We start from the raw sequence: 20,836 nt of genomic DNA on the forward strand, positions 1-20,836 counted from the left end.
CCACAGACTTACAGAACCTGAATCAGACTTACAGAACCAGTAGATCTGCCAGATTTCCTGGGTTATTGCAAGAATCCAAAGAATGAAAACTGACTACATTTTCTAAAATACCTGGGTAGACATCCATGCTGGTTGTGAAAGTAAACAAAAATTCAAGTTCAAATTTAATCATTTATGTTTTGGCGTTAAGCTTTATATCATCTGATGCAGGCTTCGGAAGATATATCAAATGTATCAGATTATTTTGTTACACTTGATTAACAATATGAGTTATACCATGCGATTACTATTATGGAAGTACCATAAAGACATGTATAGTTAGACTATAATTACAAGTTGAGCTCCAACTACAAGCTCTATATGGTTTGCTCTGACAATCTACAGGGATAAATAACAATAATTTAATAAAATGAATGGGTTAGGGCTAGGGTTGGGGTTAGTAATTATTAAAAATAAATTAAGAAAGCAAAACACAGACTCAACACATCACTATCTTGTAGTGAAAATAAGATCCTGATAAATTCTAATTTAAATGTTGTAAAAATATATCCCTGACCTTTTTACATACTACCTCAAGTGCATTGTGACATAATTAATGACATATTGGATATCTGAACCTCACAGGTCATTGGATTTTGACATGTTCCCCAAACCTAAAAGTATGAGCTTGAAACAATGAAATCCATTGATAAAAGCCCTTGTATATATATTAGATTCAATAATGTTAGGTTACAGACCGACTAAGTTTTGGGATACAATTACCAAGTGGTGCACCAAGCACCGGAAAGACTCCGGAAAAAAAAATTCAGATAGGATCAAAAAATTACTTGTCCTAAAGCTGACTCTGGCCCCAAAATCCAGCGCTGTGCTTAACAATTGTCTAAGTGAAAATAAGTCTATGTTGTCTAACAATTGTGAAATTGTCTAGTACATGAATGGTAACCCTAACCCTAGCTGGGGTGTCAACTGAGCAGTAGCTCAGTCTACAGTATATCTGAACCTCACCAGGCATTGGATTTTGACATGTTCCCCAAACCTAAAACCTATGAGCGTGAAACAATCAAAACCATTGACAAAAGCTATTGCAAATATGTTAGATTGAACAATGCTTGGTTACAACTTTTGATCACCTACTCAGTTTTGAGATACAATTACCGAGTAGTGTACCACGCCTTCCAGGTACCAAAAAGTCGCAGAAAATCACTCGTCCTAAAGCTGACTTGGGCCCCAAAATGCAGCGCTGTGCTTATGAATTGTAAGTGAATGGTAACCCTAACCCTAGCTGGGGTGTCAACTGAGCAGTTCCTCAGTCTACAGTAATATTATTATGACATAATATCATTATTTACACCATCGACAAAGAACCTGCAGTGCTGTGGGACAGTATCACTGAGCACATCGGATGATGAATTAGAAGAGGTTTGTCAATATTACAATTCAGAATATTTCCCTCAGCATTTGTGTTATTATCCTAATCTTTTAAAAAGCAGAGCTAAGACTATAGCCTGCTCAGCCCTCTCAGTGATTATTGTCCAGCATCAAGCTTTCCCTTTGTGACAGAGGCTCAAGAAAATGGTCATTCTGTAGATCATCTAGCTGTAAATAAAGATAAAAAACTTGTTAGGATCACAAATGATCTGCTGATGACTGCTTACCCAGTGTTTTTCTATCCATACTTGTGCTGCTGGCCCCTAGTGCTCCATTTAATACAGATGATCATACATTTGAAACTTGCTGAATACATTTGAACCAGTTGTTGGTTTTACTGGAATTGTTTAGGCATGGTTTACAACTGACAGAATTTGTCCAGGTTTGGTACTGTTCCTGCTTTATAAAGGTGGTTCCATCTGGCACCCTGCAAGACTCTGTTCTTAGTAGATGTACAGTATCATCTTTTAGAAGGCTAGAACAGGGAAGGGCAATCCTTCTGTTCCGGGAGGAATGGTTGGACTGCAAGTTTCATTCCAACTCAGCTCTTACCCTAAATGAGTTCAGTAATGACTTAATGGGACCGATAGACACGCTGGGTCCTAAGGATCAGTATCAGGATTGCACATCTCTGTTCTAGCCTGATCCTGTCAGATCTATAAACGTGATGCTGGATCTGTTCAGCAAGGGAATGGGACACCTCTAAGGAAAAAGTAAGTTGAAGCAGTAGGTAGTGATCATGACAGAATCGAAGATACTGTAAGACCATACAAGAGCAACAGCTGCTGATTAGGCCAGAGCTTGTCCTGGTTCCTGTTGCATTAACTGTACTAGTGAGCAATCTAATCCATCTGATCCATCCCAGGGCCCAGCAAGGCTGGTCCCCAATTATACAGCTGGGTGAACTAGAGCAAGTGGGTTAAAGTTCTTTGTTCAGGAATATAACAGCAGTGTCTGCAGTGGGGACTTGAATCCACACCCAGTCAGGCATAGGTCCAAAGACCTACCCACAACAACTAATAACATTTAACAGCCTCCAGAGGAGTAGAAGGGCCTTCTTAGGAAGTGTGGCAATGTACCTCAATCAAGTCAAGTACAATTGGTTTTAACTTTGGTGCAATACTTTGTATAAACTGATTGATAAGAACTGCAGCATGCAGATTATCCTGCAGAGGGCAGAAAACACAAAATAAAAATGCATTAGGAAAGAACAGAGACCATTTATTCCGACAGTTTTGTTTCTTAAGATACAATATATGGAGAGGTCATCATTCATAATAAATTGCTGAATAGAACAGTATTAACCAGTTATGATTTTGTCCAGTTTATCCATGTCTTAATTTTCAGTTGCTAGTTGCTATCATTACAATACAACAATTTACATTCATAATTAAGTTTAAACTTTGTAATTATTTTTATAATATAATAAACACCTGCACATTGTTGTGCTAATTTCAGGATGAACCCCATTTTGAAAGTCAATAATGAAAAAGGCATTTTGTGTCAGATGCTCCCAGCTGGCGCATTACTGGAATACTATCCGGTAGTCTGGGTAAGCCTGGTCATCATGGAAGATAACAAACATAGTGGGATTGTAGAGGTTATCCACCAGGCTGTCATAGGAGTCATGGAGCGAACGAAGAGGAGGAACTTTCATGTGATATCTTCCAGAGGTATAAAACCCTGTCAGCACACGAGCCAATAACATGCATTTACTGCCATCTCGTTCTGGCCTGGAAAATGCATGATTAGCCGAGTATTGTGCTTCTACAGCGAAGTAGACACCACTGCCACAAGCCGTTCCTGTGGGAAACAAGGAAATTTCTACATACTATTTAGTAAAAGAGGCAATTAAATCCTCTGAACTCTGAGTGAAAGGCTTCTGTGAAACCCCTGAGGAAGTTACAAGTTTTATTCTGTTCATTGGTGTCAATATTTACCAAAGCACTACAGAATAAGAAACACAAGATAATCTGCTGTGAGCTCATCACTCTAATCTGCCCAGCTGCTGAAGTGATAAACAAGACAAATCTCAGTTCTGGAATCTGGAGCCCTGACTGAAAATTACAGCCCATTCTTTAATCTGTGAGACCAAACCTTGAAATTGAGAGAAACATGTTTGAAACCTGAGAAAAACATATAATTTGGTCTATAAATGTGAGATTTGGTTGTGCATTTATGTATATGGCAATGCTGAACTGGCAAATAGTTATCAAATTCATGTTATGTGTGTGTTTACAATATTCCTCCTGCCAGCTAAGACCTTCCTTGCAAAACCAACTTTTACCAATTGATTGTCTAGTTGGAACAATAACACTACCTTGTCAGAAAATTAGTGTTTTTATATTTTTCACTTAATTTCTGCTTAAAATTCTCGATTTGGAATATCAACTTTCTTCAGACATGTTGGGGGCATTGCTGTCTTACAGATGTAAATGTAGCAGGTAAATACTGTACATCAAAGAATGTATTTTTGGAAACCACAATTAACACCTTTTTATTTTAGTTTATGTTCATATTGAAACACCACTGATTTTCGGGTCAGATAATATAAGTCAGAATGGTGCACTTTATTTAGTTCCAAAAACCAGCCACAGAAACCAAAATTTAACATAAACCTGACAAAATATCTACAGATCTTACTAAAGACTATAAAAAACTCATTAAGTACACTCTATAATGTAGGGCTATAATGATGCAGATAAAATAGAAAAGGTCGGTGTCTGAGTCCCCACCGTTTTGCCCAGAATGGCTCCTGTTGAATCCGCTCTTCTCAATGGAGGAACAGGCTGCTTTCTGTGTTCCATGGAAGAGAAACTTCTCTCTGACATGGTCCTGCCCATTCTTCTGCTTCATGTGCTGCCATTTCAGCTCATAGGCCCGGCGCAAGAACAGGTTCTGGATTCTCTCAATCTGTTGGAAACAACAGCAGGTGGTTTGACTGCTAACCAGTAGAACACATACAGACAACAGAAGGCAATTCAGTCCGCCTTGCTCATGTGGTTGTCAGTAGCTTATTGGTCACGGATTCACCTGTTCTTTTAAAGATCTTAAGTCATCAGCTTCAGCAACATGGCCAGTTTAGCACTGCTCATGAGTCAATGTTTTCTTAAAATCTGAGAAAGGTATATACTAAAAGTATTAGGTAAAATAATATTGAGAAAAAAAAGACCTGTAAGGAATGATGTGGAAATACTTGCTATGTAAATAACTGATACTGATCGGCAAGAAAGTTTTTAGAAAGGACATTAGATCAAAAATACTTTCCTGCTGGAACAAAAGGTAAATTCAAAACTGGACAATATGATTCATGTAGTGTAGATATTTTCATTTCACTTGGGGGGGGGGGGGGGCTGCTGAATTGCTGTTCTTGAGTAAAATTATTTTTTTTCTTTATTCATTCACTTACCTTTGTTACAGTATATGCGTTGGCAGTCTCATTAAAGAGCTCCCTGACAACCTGGTACTCCTTGGAGTCAGGCCGCAGTGCCACCTTGAGGAATGTGCTCCCATTCATACTGTCCCAATACGGAGGGAGGCTGTAGGCTGCATGGGAAGTAATTTCACTGGAGACATTAGCACATGCCAGCACCAGGTTCAACACAGAAAAGATGCCCTCAAAACTAATTGCTGGGGTGGACACCCCTTAACTTTGGACCAAAAGTTAAATTCAGCACGACTGTCAGTATGGATTTCTGAATCAACGTTTATAATGAGAGGGCAGGTAAAGCCTGCAGTGTGATCCTTCCTTCCATTTATTTTTTTTTCTCACCTTGTTTCTTGTGACTAAATGAAGAACCCCTCATACTCTTGAAAATGTATCCATGTTTTATAATTGGTTCACATAAGATGAAACCCACCTACCTTCCTCTTCGGAGTGACCCTTTTCTAACAAGTTCAGGGAGTTCCTGTAAATGGACTGCCGGACTTCCTGTTGTGCACATAGACAAAACTTAACACTTAATTAAAAGTGATTTCATTTTAGGAAAAAAAGAATTCTAGACAATCAGGTAAAAAAAAAAGGGTGGCTTACAGACAAACGGATCTCCTCCAACAACTCTTCAAGATGTATGCGGGCTTGCGCAACGCTATTAGGAAGACCTTTGATAGAAATAGAGTCTATGTACTGACGAAGGGTCACGCTGTTCTGTCTCTTGACTGTACCAAGTTGCTCTGGGCTCAGCTTGCTGGCGTGTAGGTCACTGATGATGTCTCGTATATGTGCTGAGTGGAAATCTCTTGTAATAGCCTCTAAAGCACTCTCAGCATCAGCCAGCTTACCAGTCACTTGAATATCAACACCTTCTACACTTCCTTAGAAAATAAGAAGAGAATAGAAAAAAAATCTTTAACATGTCAACGCTCTGATGTCATTGTGTCATGAGCTGTCTGTTTATTTTAGTTTTCATTCAACCTGCACACGTTCACATATCTTACTGTTCATATTAGTGGCAGGGCACTGAAACTCCTGGCAGACGGAAACTGAAAGAATCCCTTGCTTACCATCATCTATCCCCTCTTGTTCTCTTCCCTCCTGCAGAGAAACTTCCCCCTGCAGGTCCTTTAAGGAAACAGTTTATAGACAACAGGAAACATGAATATTTAGAGCATATTTTATATTAAAAACCAACACAGCCAAGGAAGAGCCTCTACTCGTGAATTCCCAGAGCTGGCAGTACCAGATACTGTTACCCAGGCTGCAGTTTCTGGTTTCCACAGGGGACAACATGGCATCTCTCACTGTCAGAGGCCTGGGTATCAACATCAGCTGGTACAACTCACAGACTTGTTGTATCTTGGCAGGCGAGATTAGGCAATATCACGAAGGGCCAAAAGACGCTGCTCACAGTGTAATGCGTCTGCCTCCAGTCAATGGTCACAACTCTTCCTGACTGTTGTTCATGGTTATAATTATTATTCCCCATAATGAAGCATAGACATGCTGGCTGAATATATTCAAGGAACAAAAACAAATAACTACATGCCATGGTCATGAAAAATTATTGAGGTGACATTAATACCTATTAAGATATTGTTTTATTCTAGGCTTCTTATTTTGTTCCTTTTTTGGACACCTGTCAAAGGGCAAGAAAGGAAACTCACTTATAAATCTGAGTGCAATACATCATGTCACGAATAATGAAGATTGTGCCCCATCTTTTCCAAATAAAAAATAAATGTAATGTAGGAGTGAAAAGTGCATGGAAGGATGGAAAGGATGAAAGTTCCCTGTGTAAATCTACAATTTCAGTTCTTATAGTAAAGACCGTGATGCTGCCCTAGAAGGTCAAAGACGTGTTGGAGTTGATGTAGGGGTTGCCTACTGAAGAGCACTGCCATGTAGCCTTTAATCAGCACACAAGGCTATCGGATTGAAAGAGGCTGACAAACATTAGCCGACTCTGGTGGAGGGATGCAGATCCAGGTGAGTTTCCAACACGCAGCCCGGAAGAGCAGGGTACATCCACAGCGGTCCGCTGCTCTTACCTGTCTGATGGAGGCCCCGGATTCGGAATTCGGCACGTCTGCTGGTCTGCTGCAATTCTTGACCTGGATCAGGCAGTGCTGGTTCTGTCGAAGAGACTCCAGTACCTCAGCCCCTGTTAGCCTGCGGAAATACTCTGTAGCCCAGGGCCGGGAGATCCTCAGGACCCTCTGAACAACTGCCTCCAAGTCCTGGCTGATGAGCAGCAGGACTTCCAGGACATCCACCCTCCTTCCAGACACAATGACCTGCAGAATGTGACCATCTTGCACCTGCACATCAACCTGCTGGAGAGTTTACCAGGGCAGGTGTAAGGGGAAGGTACCCAGAGTGTTGTGTTTCAGAAAGTTTTATTTTGTGGAGACTTTATCCAGCTCAGATACTATAGTGTTTCTGAGTCACTGTAGTCCTAGTCTAGCAAGTTTTTAAAGTAACCAGTATATGTAAATCATGGAGCAATTCAGGCAGATAGACAGATTATTCAAGAGATCATTTAAAACAAAATCTGAATGTTCATAATGGCTCAAAAGGACCAAAGACCCCTGTTCTAATCTGATTGAGTGACTAAACTGGCAATCATCTCTGTAAGTGCTTTAATTTAAGGATTATACTGTGCACTGTTTTATAGATGCTTATGATTGTCCTGTTTTAAGATACAAATATTAATGCGTTACTAATGTATTATTCTGCTTGACAAATTGTATCAATTGTATCAAACTGGATTAGAGTGGAGTATATGATATAATATAAATACATTTCCTGAAGGCTTTTATAAAATATTCTTTAAATTGTAGGCATGTCTTTGGGTTTTGAACTGAATAATGGATAGGAAACAAGGAGTGCAAATATGTTGTGAATGCTCAGAGAATGAGGCAACGTAATCTCTGCTCTTCCTGTTTATGTCAATTATCTTGATTCTGAAATAGTTAGTAAAGTAGTAAAGTTCACTGATGATACAAACACTATAGTAAAAGCAAAGAAAATTAAAAAGCATAGACAAAAAGACTTTCAGTAGTAAACAGTAAAAACATAAACTATAAATATAAAATGGAAACAGCTGAAATCTGCCTCCAAAAAGTAGGTGTGTCACAAGCTAGTACTCACCACAGCACCTAAACTCTGCCACTCCATAATGCTGGGCAGCTGACTTCCAGCTTCCACTAGGTGGGGCTGTGTGAACTCCAGCATGTTTGTGATTTGAGCATTCAGATACAAATAGTCATTAACTGAACTCTTGGCAGCTAAAATCTCAGCAATGAATCCCACCAACTTCACCTCAGTGGCAGGACACCCCTGTTTCTGAGCTATGTGGAAGACCACCTTCCTCCTGCTCGTGTTCAGCCTGCTGGAGAGCTCACGAAGGAAGTCTTTCCACTTGCTGTCCAGGGTAGCCTTTTGGTCTGAAGAGCTTATCCCTATGGCCACTTCTTGGAGAAGGACTTTCAGCACATTGAAACCCTGGGTACAATCCTCCTGGGACTTCCCATTCAAGAAAATCTCGTTTGTCTGGAAATCTAATTTGGCACAGATTTCTCTGGAGTGGAGAACCTCCTCGGAAAAAACTTCCAGATCCACCATCTTCAGAAATGAGCACTGGTAGGGAGACAGGTTTTCCTGGATAGGGATGGAGAGCAGGGCTTGACAAAACAAGTTCAGGAAAACCTCTCGGACTGTGTTGACTGCTTCCAGGGGTCCTTGCAAAACAAAAAGAGGTTTTCCCTTCAGGTCCCTGGAGGCGGATATCGAAACCTCTGGGCAATTCAATTCAACTGTCTCTTTCTCTTTGAGGGTGCGGAAAGCCCTCATGGCCGCTTTTTGGGTGGCTGGACAGCACAGGTTAGTGTGGAATTCCTGCACCACAACTACCTTCAAAATCTTCTCAACTTCCTCCACTGGCCCCACCAAGACCTTGCCTTCCTCGTACACTCTGTTGGATCCTTTTACCTGCAGAGGTGGGGTGCTGCTTAATGGGTTCATCCAGCAAGAGAGGTCCTCCTTTCTCACAACATACCTCCTCCTCAACAGGCTGTAAGAGTCCATGACAGCCTTCCTCCATCGTGCCAAGGGGCCGAAGGTCAGCTCTGGCGATGAAGCAGGGGTGGCCAGGAAGCATGGTTGTTGCGATTGCTGGAATATCTCAAGCTTTATACCAGAAAGCAAGAGATAACTGAACATTTCTACAAAGACATCTCTGAAGTCTTGAAGATACTGAATGAACAGAGGGTCATCAAAAATAAAGGACCCAATAATTTCTGTAAAAAGAATAAAATGTGAAGTAATAAATTCCACAAATTAGAACAATATTAGATATTAAAAGAAAATGAAACCCATCTATGTGTAACATGGTAGAAGTTACATTTTTTCCATTAATCATGTTTTCAGATTTCTGCTAAATTCAGTATATTTCTTCCCATGGCAATAACAATAATTGCTTACACTTATATAGCGCTTTTCTGGACACTCCACTCAAAGCGCTTTACAGGTAATGGGGATCCCCTCCACCACCACCAATGTGTAGCTCCACCTGGATGATGCGACGGCAGCCATAGCGCGCCAGAACACATCAGCAATCAGTGGGGAGGAGAGCAGAGTAATGAAGCCAATTCATAGAGGGGGATTATTAGGAGGCCATGATTGGTAAGGGCCTATGGGAAATTTGGCCAGGACACCGGGGTTACACCCCTACTCTTTTAATGACCACAGAGGGTCAGGACCTCGGTTTTAAGTCTCATTCAAAGGACATTGCCTTTTAACAGTATAGTGTCCCCATCACTATACTGAGGCATTAGGACCCACATAGACTGCAGGGTGAGCGCCCCCTGCTGGCCCCACTAACACCTCTTCCAGCAGGTACTAACCAGGCTCACACCTGCTTAGCTTCAGTGGGTTGCCAGGTGTGAGTTGCAGGATGATATGCCTGTTGTACATGCAAGACGAAACAAAAGACCCTGCTAGAGAGTATACGTGTTCAAAACTAGGTTTTGTGCTACTTACCTTCAGGACCTTCTGTAGCCTTCATTACCTGTAAAAGTAGACATCCGGGAGGCTGTTACAGAAATAGGTCATTCTTGCAGTCCTCTCTCTTTTATTGCTGACATGCAGCAAGGCAAATGCATTGTCCCATATGTGATGGTTAATGGCACAAACTGCATTCTGTGCCTGCCAGATGAGCACCTAGCTCTTTGTGAGAATTATATCTGAGTAGAATGCCAGAGAGAACTAAGACTATGAATTAGTGCAGGAATGAATTTTGAAATACTTCTGAAACCCTGAAGCCATGATATTGGACTGCCAAACAACAACAGTTCTGGCTGATAACAACAGGGAGATCTAGATACAGTAACTCTGTTTCTGCTCTTGGGCATAGCAGTAGGATTCCTTTCTTGCCTTGAATCTTTCTTTAAACTGGAAAAAGTTACTCCTAGGTCCTAGGTTTCTGGACCTGCTATACTACATACTCCCAGTAGTTTTAAGTTTATTTCAAAGCTCAGTGTTTTTAATTGTGTTTTGACCAGCTGACTGTTACTTGTAAAGCTGGTCTTCGAGTAATTCCATGATTTTTTATTCCCCATTTGAATATTTCATTATTTTAATTATTTACTGAATGATGTGCCACCTGCCCCTGCTTTTCAGGCAGGTGTTACTTTAAAAGAAATGCAAAAGTTGAACAATTTGGCCTGAAGGGACCAGACAGTGTGCAGTTCTGCGGAGCAGAGCTTACCATGGTTTCCTCCCCACAGTCTGGACTAAGGACCAGCCTCAGGGAACGCAGCCAGGTGGCCTTGTTCACACGGTGAAACTGCTGCAGCCCCTCCAGCAGCCAGAGCAGTGACTGGGATATTGTCACACCTCTGTTCCGCAGGTCCAGCACCGGAAATGCCAGGGAGGTGAAGAAAGAATTTTGACACAGCCCAAGACACTCGTGCAGCAGGTTCCTTAGCCCCTGTGTAAAAAGAGTTCTGTTAGTTCTCAATCTGCTTAACAATCACAGTGACATCACAGTTACATAGAAGAAAAAAACAGCGCAGCACTCACTGAGAAGATGAAAACAATGCAACGTTGCTTACATATAGTAGAAGACAATTCTGCAGACAGTAACCTCACCTGTAAACAAATACAAACACACAGGGACAAACCTCAGCTTGGCCATTTGGATCTTCCCAGTTGGCCACCAGGAAGAAGTACTTGCAGTCGAAACATGTTGTTTGGCATGACACTGGAACAATATTTCCTTTCTGTAACAAGGTGACCAGAGAACTGCTACTAGCCAGCAGTTTCTCCAGCATTCCCTTGATCTGGATGGGAGCTAGTGGGGACACCTTTATTGAGTTCGTCGCATCTGACAAGGATACAGGAAGTACAAGCACATCTGTCTGAAATGAAGGAAAGGGTGCAACAGGTGAAGGGATGATGATTTCAATTTCAGACCACTACAGCTGGCATCATGTTGTTTTAAGAACGTCTTCAATCAGCCTGAACAATTCTGAATCCTCCAGTTTGTAGGGCAGTGGTTAAATCCACCTACCCTACAAATACCTCCATGCTTTTGAGCTGTGGCATTTAGCACTACACTGCATGATCATGAAGAGACTTAAAAACTGTAGGATTTCCCACTCTGGGAGCATAAGTGATCATTACTATAAATAATTTGTTTAAATGAACCAGTTTAGGAATTCAAGTTAGAACATAACATGGATGAATTGTGGACCTTGCAGTCTGGATTTTGTGCAGTCCTGAGCAGAGCAGTCACGCTGTTGAAAGGAGCTTTAAATAAGGCGAAAAACAGGAAAGCTGAAAGCGGACAGAGCTGTGAACCTGCAGAAATCCAGGAGCCAGGGGAAGAAAGAAAGGAAGGGCAGCTGTCCACAAAGGTCACATCCCGTCTCCAGCTGGAGAACAGGGAGCAGAGGAAAAGAAGCACTGAAAAGACAGAGACAGACAGACGTGGGCAAGTGAAAAATAAATCCCCACATCTAAATAGTTTTAAAAAAGCACTGATCTCTGTTTTTAAACTAGACATAGATGCATATTTTAAGTATCCAAGTATATGCTTTAAATATTACCGTCTATAGTCTGGGTTCATGGTAAGATTAAAAATAATATTCAAAATAATGATTATGAGGGATGGGATAAACTAAGTAGCAAGCAGGCATACAGAAGCAGAATCACTCAAAACAAATCAACAGCGAAACTGACAGTAAATAAAAAGCATACCACAACTAAATACAGTACACAGAAATAAATAATAATGTGTATTCCATTTAGCCATCATCAGAAAATTACTTACAGTTATTGCAGGCAGGTTGCATATGCCAGAAGCATGATTTTGCTTCTGGCAAAAACATATGCCAGAAGCACAGGGCGCAAGGTGAGACTACACTGGTGGGGGTCCTGTTCATGGTAAGGCAGGCACAAACACAAGTACTTGGGGGGTGGTTTAGACCACCAGCATGTCTTTAGAAGTTGGTAGGAAACATGGGAGAATGTGCAATCTCAACACAGAAGGTGCCCCCTTGAGGACATAAGAGATTTGAAGTACCACTGCAGGACAATTTCCCAAAATTCGTCCCATAATATGTCTTGCAAACATCAAAATTAAGATAATTTTCCAACCTCAGCACAATTCTTGCTGCTTATCCAACTTGCAAAGCCTAGAGATGCTATATGGTGATATTTACCAAAGAGCAGACATGCAAAGTATTTATGGACATGAACACAAACACAAACACAGCAAAAAGTCAGTATCATCCCAGAGATAGTTATGCACACAGAGATGCTTCCTCACCTTGGTTTCCTCCAAACTTTCACACACTATCTGTGAAGAGATACCATCCCAGCATTCATCTAAAAATTCATAATCCTTGTCTTTCCTTTCAGGCATGGGACACCAGCAGCTCTCCAAGATTTTTTCCAGCTCTTTGGCCTCTTCCTTCTCATTTGACACCAGGAACACAGACAACCAAGAACTGGGGAATAAAAAGCACCTTCTGCTGAAATCCTCCAGCGCAGCCAATAGACTTTTGGCCTGCGTAGGTTCACCCTGTGGTCCAATGAGAGGACAGAGCATTGCCACTGATTCAATGTCTTGGCGCTGAAGGTACTCCAAAGCTAAAGTTATTGCACTCCCCAGCAGGACAGCACAACTGTTATTGCTACAACTACCGTTCAATCTCCAGTACAGTGTGATGATTCTCTGCAGTTTCCCATGATCTGTTACTCTTCTTCGGGAGGTCAGCATGACCTCTGCCGTTTTACTCACAACCTCCTCTGTGTCATACAACCCCGGAAGCATCGATTGGTCTCTCTCCTGGATAATGAGTGCTTCAGCACAAAGGAGGGACACTTGCTGACCAAAGCAAAAAAAGATGTGAAGACCCTGGGGAGTCAGAAAGTGCTCATGTATCTTAATTCCAGCATTTTTCATAATCCTTGTTTGGACATCTGACTGCCTCTGTTCTCTCAACAGCATCCTGCTGATTACCTCTTTAGCTCTCTTCACACTCGTGGTGGTGCCCTTGATCTCAATTCCTGACTCCAAAACTTTGTATTCTACTCCTATTTCTAACATCGTTCTCATCTGTGCTTTCAGAGTGTTTGGTTTTCCGCTGAAATATCTCAGCAGGTGCTCTTTCACGTCTCCAAATAGCACCAGCTCTGTTGTGAGGTCCTGGAAGTCCAAATACTCTGAGATCATCTTCTTTGCTTTTTCAACAGCCTCTTTGAACCCCACAACCACCACCACATTCTTCTTTTCTGAGTCTTCCAGCTCATGCTTAAAAATGTGTACCTTTCTTCCATTGCACTGCTTCAAAACAAGCTGTTTGATGGCTATCCACTCGCGGAATGGGGGTATCCGAGGCAGGATCAAGAGCTCCTGCTCCAAGATTTGCTCCCTGAGGGACTCTTCCTCAGCACTGGTGTCCCCTCTGGAACTGCTGTCCTCCGCCTCTTTATCTGTCAGGAGCACAGCTTCTCCATTAAGATCCAAGGGACATTCCGGACCCAGGTTTTGCAGGAATAGTTTTTGGTAAAAAGATAATGTGCTCATTGTCTCAGTTTTAATGACCTGTGAAAGAAACTAAAATTACTATTTTTTTAACAAAGGAAATATAAGACCAGAACTTTCTAACACCTTCATTTCTTTGACTAGCAGACCTACTCAAAATGATTTTCAACTTTGTATTATTTCTTGCTTAAAACTCTATGTTTGTTCATGCCTATTGCTTGACAATCTGATGACAATCCACTTCTATAAAAACTCAATTAGTGTAACATACTGTCAGCTGCTATCATTCATAAGGATCACAATGCTTGCAAAATGCAGCTGGAAAATGATTACTGCCTGGAAATAAAGAACCTCATCAAGTCTCTTCAGAATAACCACAACTTCAAGGCCACCAGCCCAATTTAGAAACAATATGAAAACATAACAAATGGAGAATCATTTGTTGTTAGGATCAATGAGCAGGATGCGCTGAATGCTTTCCTCTTGTGCGTTATGAATGACAACCTCAACATTCTCATAAGAATCTGTGTGAGAATGTGATTGATTTGGCATTTGACATTGTTTTCTCACTAGTGTACAGTCTTGAGAAAAAAGATTTTGAAACTCCTAGGTTGGGCCGTATTCTTGGATATTTTAGACCTAAAACATAATTAGATCTTCATGAGGTTGTCATTCATAATTTTGTGATTTGTATCCCCCCCCGGTGAGCTCATAGAACAGACACTTCATTGCCAGCAACTAATGCTGCATGCTGTATTGTTGTGCATTTGATAAATAAACTTTGACTGATTGATTGATTGATTGAAAGTCTTAATAAAAGGTTATACATTATAAATATGTATAACAAAAAGACCAGACATAATAATCCAAACATAAATTTACTTGTGAGAATACGTTTGTGAACCTATAGATTTAGTTATTTATGGCACCTCCTTCAGCATTAATGGCTTCAACTATAAATTTCCTATAACTGTTTATCAGTCTCACTCATCGGTGTCTAGCAATTGTGGCCCATTCTTCCTTACAGAACTGCTCCAGGTCTGTGACATTTAAGTCACTTTAGTTACTGCTACAACATTTCAATGGAGTTTAGGTTTGGACTATGACTTGGCAAATCCAAACTGCAATTTTTTAATTCTTCAGCCATTCTGTTGTGGATCTGCTTGCATGCTTAGGTTCTTGCTGCATGACCCACTTTTGGCTCAGCTTCAGATGACAAACGTATGGCCTGATATTCTCCTCCAGATTTTGCTGACACAATGCCAAATCCATGTTTACATCAATGAAGGGGAGCTGTCCAGGTCCTCAGGCAGCAAAGCAGTTCCAAACCACGATACTCCTACCATCAAGCATGATGGTCATGATAAGGTTCATCTGTTGGAAGGTAGGGACGCTCTTGCTCTGGATGGGACACCAGTCCATCACAGGACAGACAGATTCAAATTTCAACAAATGGAAACCTTTAACAGCAGTCCTGAGCCTCCCTGCTATAAACTGCACTGGAAAGTTTGACTTGCTGTTGGAAATGAATGAGTGCTCAGCAGTTAACCAAATTAGACTTTAGACTGAGAATTGCCTTTAGAATCGCCTTTCTTCCTTGTCTGGGAAGTAACCATGCTGGGGAGCTCAGACCATGGCTGAGGAGATCATTGCAGAATTCAACAATTTGATCATAAAATCTGCTGCTGTTTACTGACTTCGGCAGCAGATACACTGTACTAAAGTAAATACTTGCTAAAACAGTTCGTACACACGGTAGGTACTGATAAGAACTTCCCAGATTAAAAAGCTCTCACGTGATCATATATTCAACAGAAAACAATAATTAGAACAGTAATGTTGATAACTGACATAAAAAATCACAATACTCCCTGTTCAGTCTGCAGAAACCTAATTAGATTCACTGTTCTCCCTGATAGAATGTTTTTATGGCAGTCTCTCAACTGCATGAGCAAGGATTGAAGGGCCAGCTACACCACAAAAATCAGCATGTCAGATTTTAAAACTATTTTAATCTTGTGCAACATTCTGTATAGCGTAGTGTTATGCCTCAGTGTCAGTTAATTCCTACTTACAGTAATTTTACCTAGTAACATTTAAATGTCATCTTTAAAAAAGGTGAAAAAACAAACTAAATGTAGGTCAAAGTTTTCTTACCGTCTTTTGCTGGAGATACCTCTGCTCACTGATGCCTTGCCCTGTCACTGGCTCTTCCAAAACCTGCATTTCAGCCGCTGTGTAGGTGACAGGAGTCCATCTGCTTCCTCTCGACTGGCTGTGATCCGCCCAGCCTCTGTGTATGAACTGCACTCTCTTTTCAGTTTCGTTTCCCCAGCTGCTCAGGAGACTCAAACAGCTCAGCTGTGCCTCAGCCTCAGGCCCTCACGGCCTGTACTGAGGAGGAAGTGTGTGCTTGTTTGTTCTTCAGGGTGTGTGTGCTGGTGAGTTCGCCTGTGGGCAAGGGTGTTTGTGTGTAGGCGTGATGGCAAACTACACACGGATGAATAGCGATATTTTCCAATAGCACAACTGTCCTTCCTAATCATCCAGGCAGGATCTAGGGAATGCATTTGTATTCCCATATAAGCACAAACGGGAGAATGACAGAAACACTAATCCAGATCTCACAGTAAAGACAGTATGTGTCCCTTCATCCCATGTAATGCAACCTATATATAATGGAATGAAAATTGGAGACATTTCTATAGTAAATTTTAGGTTATTTTTGTGAGGCCTCCACTCTGGAACACCCCCCCAACTCAAACACAAAATAACAGAAAACTGACATCAAAGAAAATGTCTGTATTATAACTGAATTGATTATCACTTAAACATGTAAAAACATTTAAAAAATCACAAAATATTGACTTTCTAAACCCAGAACAAATAATGACATCTTGTTTCACGTTTCACATGTATCATTGCAAGAACCTCTTGATCCTTTGTTATCCAGAACCTTTTGAAGAATGACGGAAAAAAGAAGGCAGCTAGTTAGGTCACTCAGGGGAAATGTACTGTACTCTAAAACAATACAGGATGGACAAAGTCTGGGATTTTCAGACGCTTTCCAGATCTGCAGTCCTTTCTCAGCTTGGTGCTAAACTCTCTTGTAAATACTCTTTAATACCTTTCCAGGAAAACCACACGATTTTCTGATGTGCAGGAGTAGTCATAGTACAGTACACTTGTGTTTCTTACGTGGCAGTTAGGTTCCTTCGTGTATACCCCAAATCGCGTACTATATAATCAGAACCTTACAAGCAAGATCAATAGTAAATATTTTCATGTGTATGTAGTTTAAAGTAGTATAAAAACAGTGATACGGCAAATACAGTACTGTACAGTAGACAAAATAGATCGAATAACATTTAATAATAAAATGCGGGGAATAAACACATCAGGTCTCTAACTGTACTTCATTCTCGCCATACATAATGTACGCGCCAAACTGGTCACCGTCATCTTAACTTGTCTAGTCTCGATTTTTAACTCAAAATCAGGCGGTTTTCTTGACTTAATTTTCCCCTTCGGGTATTTTTTTCGGTTTACGAGCCGTATTGAGTGCGATGCGGCATGATAAAGAAAGCACTGGCGTGCTACAGGCTCTGTTACTAGTTCCCAAATCGTAGCTCGGGTGCTTGCAGTGCCTGATGTGACATTGTGAAATTGCCCACAATATTTGATTTAATTTATTCTTTCTTTGCCGACGGCATACGCACATTTGGTGTAAAACGCGAGTCTACTGTATTATCCTAGAATAATCAATGCTATCGTTGTGGAGCAGTGGTTCTCAACCCATTCATCAACTGGGCCGCAACCGTGGCTAAAAGCAAGATTCGCGGGCCGCATATATTAATCACTACTAGGCCTACCTTATCTGCGCGCATAATAGCTGTTAACCATACGTATGTATATAGAGAGAGGTTGGAAAAGTTATGGTGTAGTACACAAGGTTTCTTGAGAAACAAAATGTTTTGGATGGAAGTCCTTCATCAGCTGTGCAACTTCAGAAGCACTTTTGGTATTGATTATATATTATTCGTAACACTCTTAACTCTGACAGTATAGTACTCACATTAATGCGATACTTGATGCTGTCTGGAGGAGATCAAATCCACATAGACGGGCTCTAATTGTGTGACTGCACAAAGCTGAGATCCCAGGTGAAAGCAGGGAAGCGCGAATTGATGCGGTATATATCCGTAGATTCGCCTGCAGCTAAACTTTAGCCTTTAGCTGCGCTGTCAAGTGCTGACATTTCTGCAATTCGTCGCCTGTGTCATTACTTAGCTGTAAACGTTTTATTCTACGAATTATTTACTTTACTTAATTCTTCACTAGTTCACCATCACTGAATGGCTTGCCATGTTTAGCGAGTATCCATGACATTTTGAACGTGGCTACCGTCACCGCCTGGGACGCCTTTAAAGTACTGTAGTTCGCATGATTTTCTGCTCGGCTTCGTTTTTTCGAGATTACTTATCTTGAGAGACCTGTCAGTTGAATCAGGTGGGTATTGCTTGTCAAAATTCTTGGGAGTATTATCAAAAATGTATTTTTACATTGAACGTTTTGCAAGCGCTAAGAATTTTACTACAAAGCAAACAGAAAAAGGCTGCCCATCTCTATCAATCACAGCAAATTTGCTTTACTTTACACTGTGGAAGACCGTTTCCGCCAGGCAGCAAAAAAAAAACTCGCTATGGTATCTCAGAATTGCGACTTTATATCGCAGAATTACGACCTATATGTCGGCCGTTCCGTTACACTATATTCATAAATCGTACAGGACCATAGGATCCATAGGTCTGAAGACTTGTCTTGTCAAGTGCCCTGATAAAAATCAAATTAATTACACTATTTTTTATGGAATCCCATCTCCGCCAGATGGGCTTCCATAGTACCCGGATGGAATAGTGGACGGTGGCCTTTCAAAAAGTTTTTATTTAAACACCAGAAATCCAAAAAAAGGAGACAGAATATGTTCACATCCAGAGGAATTCAAAATAATAAAAGCTGAAACTTGGACTTTTGACATACTGTATTTCCATTGTATGTCTTGCCTTTTGATTCTTTAAATTTCTAATAGGATTTAATTAAAAAAGGAATTGTACTTTAAAAGCATTAATAGAGGGAGCAGTATTAGACCATTTACTTTTGTGGGTGAAGTATTTTGCCAAAATAATTAACAGATTATTAATAAGAACATATCCATTATCCAAATCACATCTAAATATAAAATATCAATAACAATAACATAACTGAGCGTTGGCTCTGTGGCTAAGGATCTGCGCCTGTGACTGGAAGGTTGCCGGTTCAAATCCTGTGGCCGGCAGAGGAATCCTACTCCGATGGGCCCCTGGGCAAGGCCCTTAACCCTAACTGCTCCAGGGGTGCCGTACAATGGCAAACCCTGCGCTCTAACCCCAAGCTTCTCTCCCTGTCTGTGTCTCCATGCAGAAAAGCTGGGATATACGAAAAGGACGAATTCCTAATGCAAGAAATTGTATAGGGCTAATAAAGAACGATTATTATTATTATTAATGCAAATCTATGCAAAACAATTTTGGTACAATACCTTTTTTTACTTAAAAAAGGTCTTCTTTAGCTCAGCTGGCAATACCTGGGTTCGAGCCAATGCAGTGAGGCACGAACTAAGGTGGGAGAGGCGAGGGCACAAGCCCTAGAACCCGAGTCCGTTACAATAACAAAAGGAGACAATGGAATGTGGGCTATTTTGAAGTCGCAAATGTGAAATAAAAAGTAGCAATTGCAGGATTTTTAAGTCGCAATTCTGAGTTTTTAAATCGCAATTCTGAGTTTTTAAGTCGCAATTGCGAGATATAAAGTCGGAATTCTGAGATACAAAGTCGCAATTGCGAGATACCATGGCGCGTTTTTTTTACTCCCTGGCGGAAACGGGCTTCCATACTGTACATTCCTACCCTCATCGCTGATGTTCCGGCTCTTCTGTTTGCACATGTTTCATTGGCATTTTCTTCCTCTGGCCCGTGTCGTTTTTAACCCCTTACAACAAACTTATTTTTTCTATCTTTTTTATACGAGGCTATTAGGCTAGGCAACTCTGCTGTGAGCGGGCTGTTTTGCACTCAGACCTACGACGGGCGCGACGGTAAAGGCAATATTATTAATGTGTATTCTAGTGACGCGCGTTATAGCCTGCGTCCAGCACTTTATATTAAATTAAAGATTAATGAAAATGAATCTGGTCACCAGCGAATCTATTCAGAAATGATTTTACGCGACTAGAATACACTCCTAGTGGCGCTGCGAGTTATACCTTTTTTTATCGAAGGAATCAACTACAATCAAATCTAACTTATTAAAAAAGGTCGGACGTTGCGGGCTGAGAACCACTGTGTAGAGAAAAAACAAATATATAAAAACACTATTTTCCATATTTAATTCATGGAACTACCCCTCACAACGAATATAAAACATATTTGGCCCAGTAGTTTTTCATTCAAACAATATTCATGTGCTACATGTGATCCTTGTCACCTAAGAGGAATGGATATTATTTGTGGATTCATGAGAAATCAGTCAGCACTTTGGCTGACTGTTAATAGCACAACAGTCAGACTTTTTCTGTGATCCAGATGGAAGATATTTTAGGAGATAATGCAGATCGCAGCAGGATCAACTCCTTGGGGTCCAGGTGACTTCCCAGCTCTTAATCAAGCCACTCCTCAAAGAAGATGGAAGCCCAGGAGAGAGAGAGAGGATCCCACCAATCCAGCCCTCCAGGATTTCTTTCAAGAACATCCTGATTTTCCGGGCTCTCAGTCAGGACACCTTAATCCAGCAGCACAGATCCCAAACATGGCAACTGCTCTCCTGCCAGAACCAGGTTCCTGTGGGCTGCAGGGTGTCACTCTGCATTCACAGGCACAGAG

At 41.0% G+C, this 20,836-nt stretch overlaps 1 protein-coding gene across 4 annotated transcripts; it reads right to left on the reverse strand.

The window, feature by feature from the left end:
• Window positions 1–2,628: 2,628 nt before the first annotated feature.
• LOC148672742 (uncharacterized) lies at window positions 2,629–18,627 on the reverse strand. 4 transcript variants are annotated; one of them, XM_088628588.1, is made up of 13 exons: window positions 16,077–18,627; window positions 12,699–13,991; window positions 11,050–11,286; window positions 10,635–10,856; window positions 9,908–9,935; window positions 8,018–9,165; window positions 6,916–7,197; window positions 5,932–5,989; window positions 5,462–5,742; window positions 5,293–5,380; window positions 4,838–4,974; window positions 4,164–4,341; window positions 2,629–3,231 (listed from the first exon to the last, which is right to left on the reverse strand). In XM_088628588.1, the coding sequence occupies exons 1-13, from the start codon at window positions 16,143–16,145 to the stop codon at window positions 2,954–2,956; spliced, it is 4,299 nt and encodes a 1,432-aa protein (XP_088484714.1). In that variant the 5' UTR covers window positions 16,146–18,627; the 3' UTR covers window positions 2,629–2,953. The 4 variants fall into 4 exon arrangements, with proteins under 4 accessions (XP_088484714.1, XP_088484715.1, XP_088484713.1 ...); XM_088628589.1 differs by having other exon boundaries at window positions 6,916–7,200; window positions 12,699–13,979; window positions 16,077–18,625; XM_088628587.1 differs by having other exon boundaries at window positions 6,916–7,200; window positions 16,077–18,625.
• Window positions 18,628–20,836: the final 2,209 nt, after the last annotated feature.

This window comes from Lepisosteus platostomus, chromosome 4 (assembly GCF_059453375.1).
Source record: "Lepisosteus platostomus isolate fLepPlt1 chromosome 4, fLepPlt1.hap1, whole genome shotgun sequence".
NCBI classification, from domain to species: domain Eukaryota; kingdom Metazoa; phylum Chordata; class Actinopteri; order Semionotiformes; family Lepisosteidae; genus Lepisosteus; species Lepisosteus platostomus.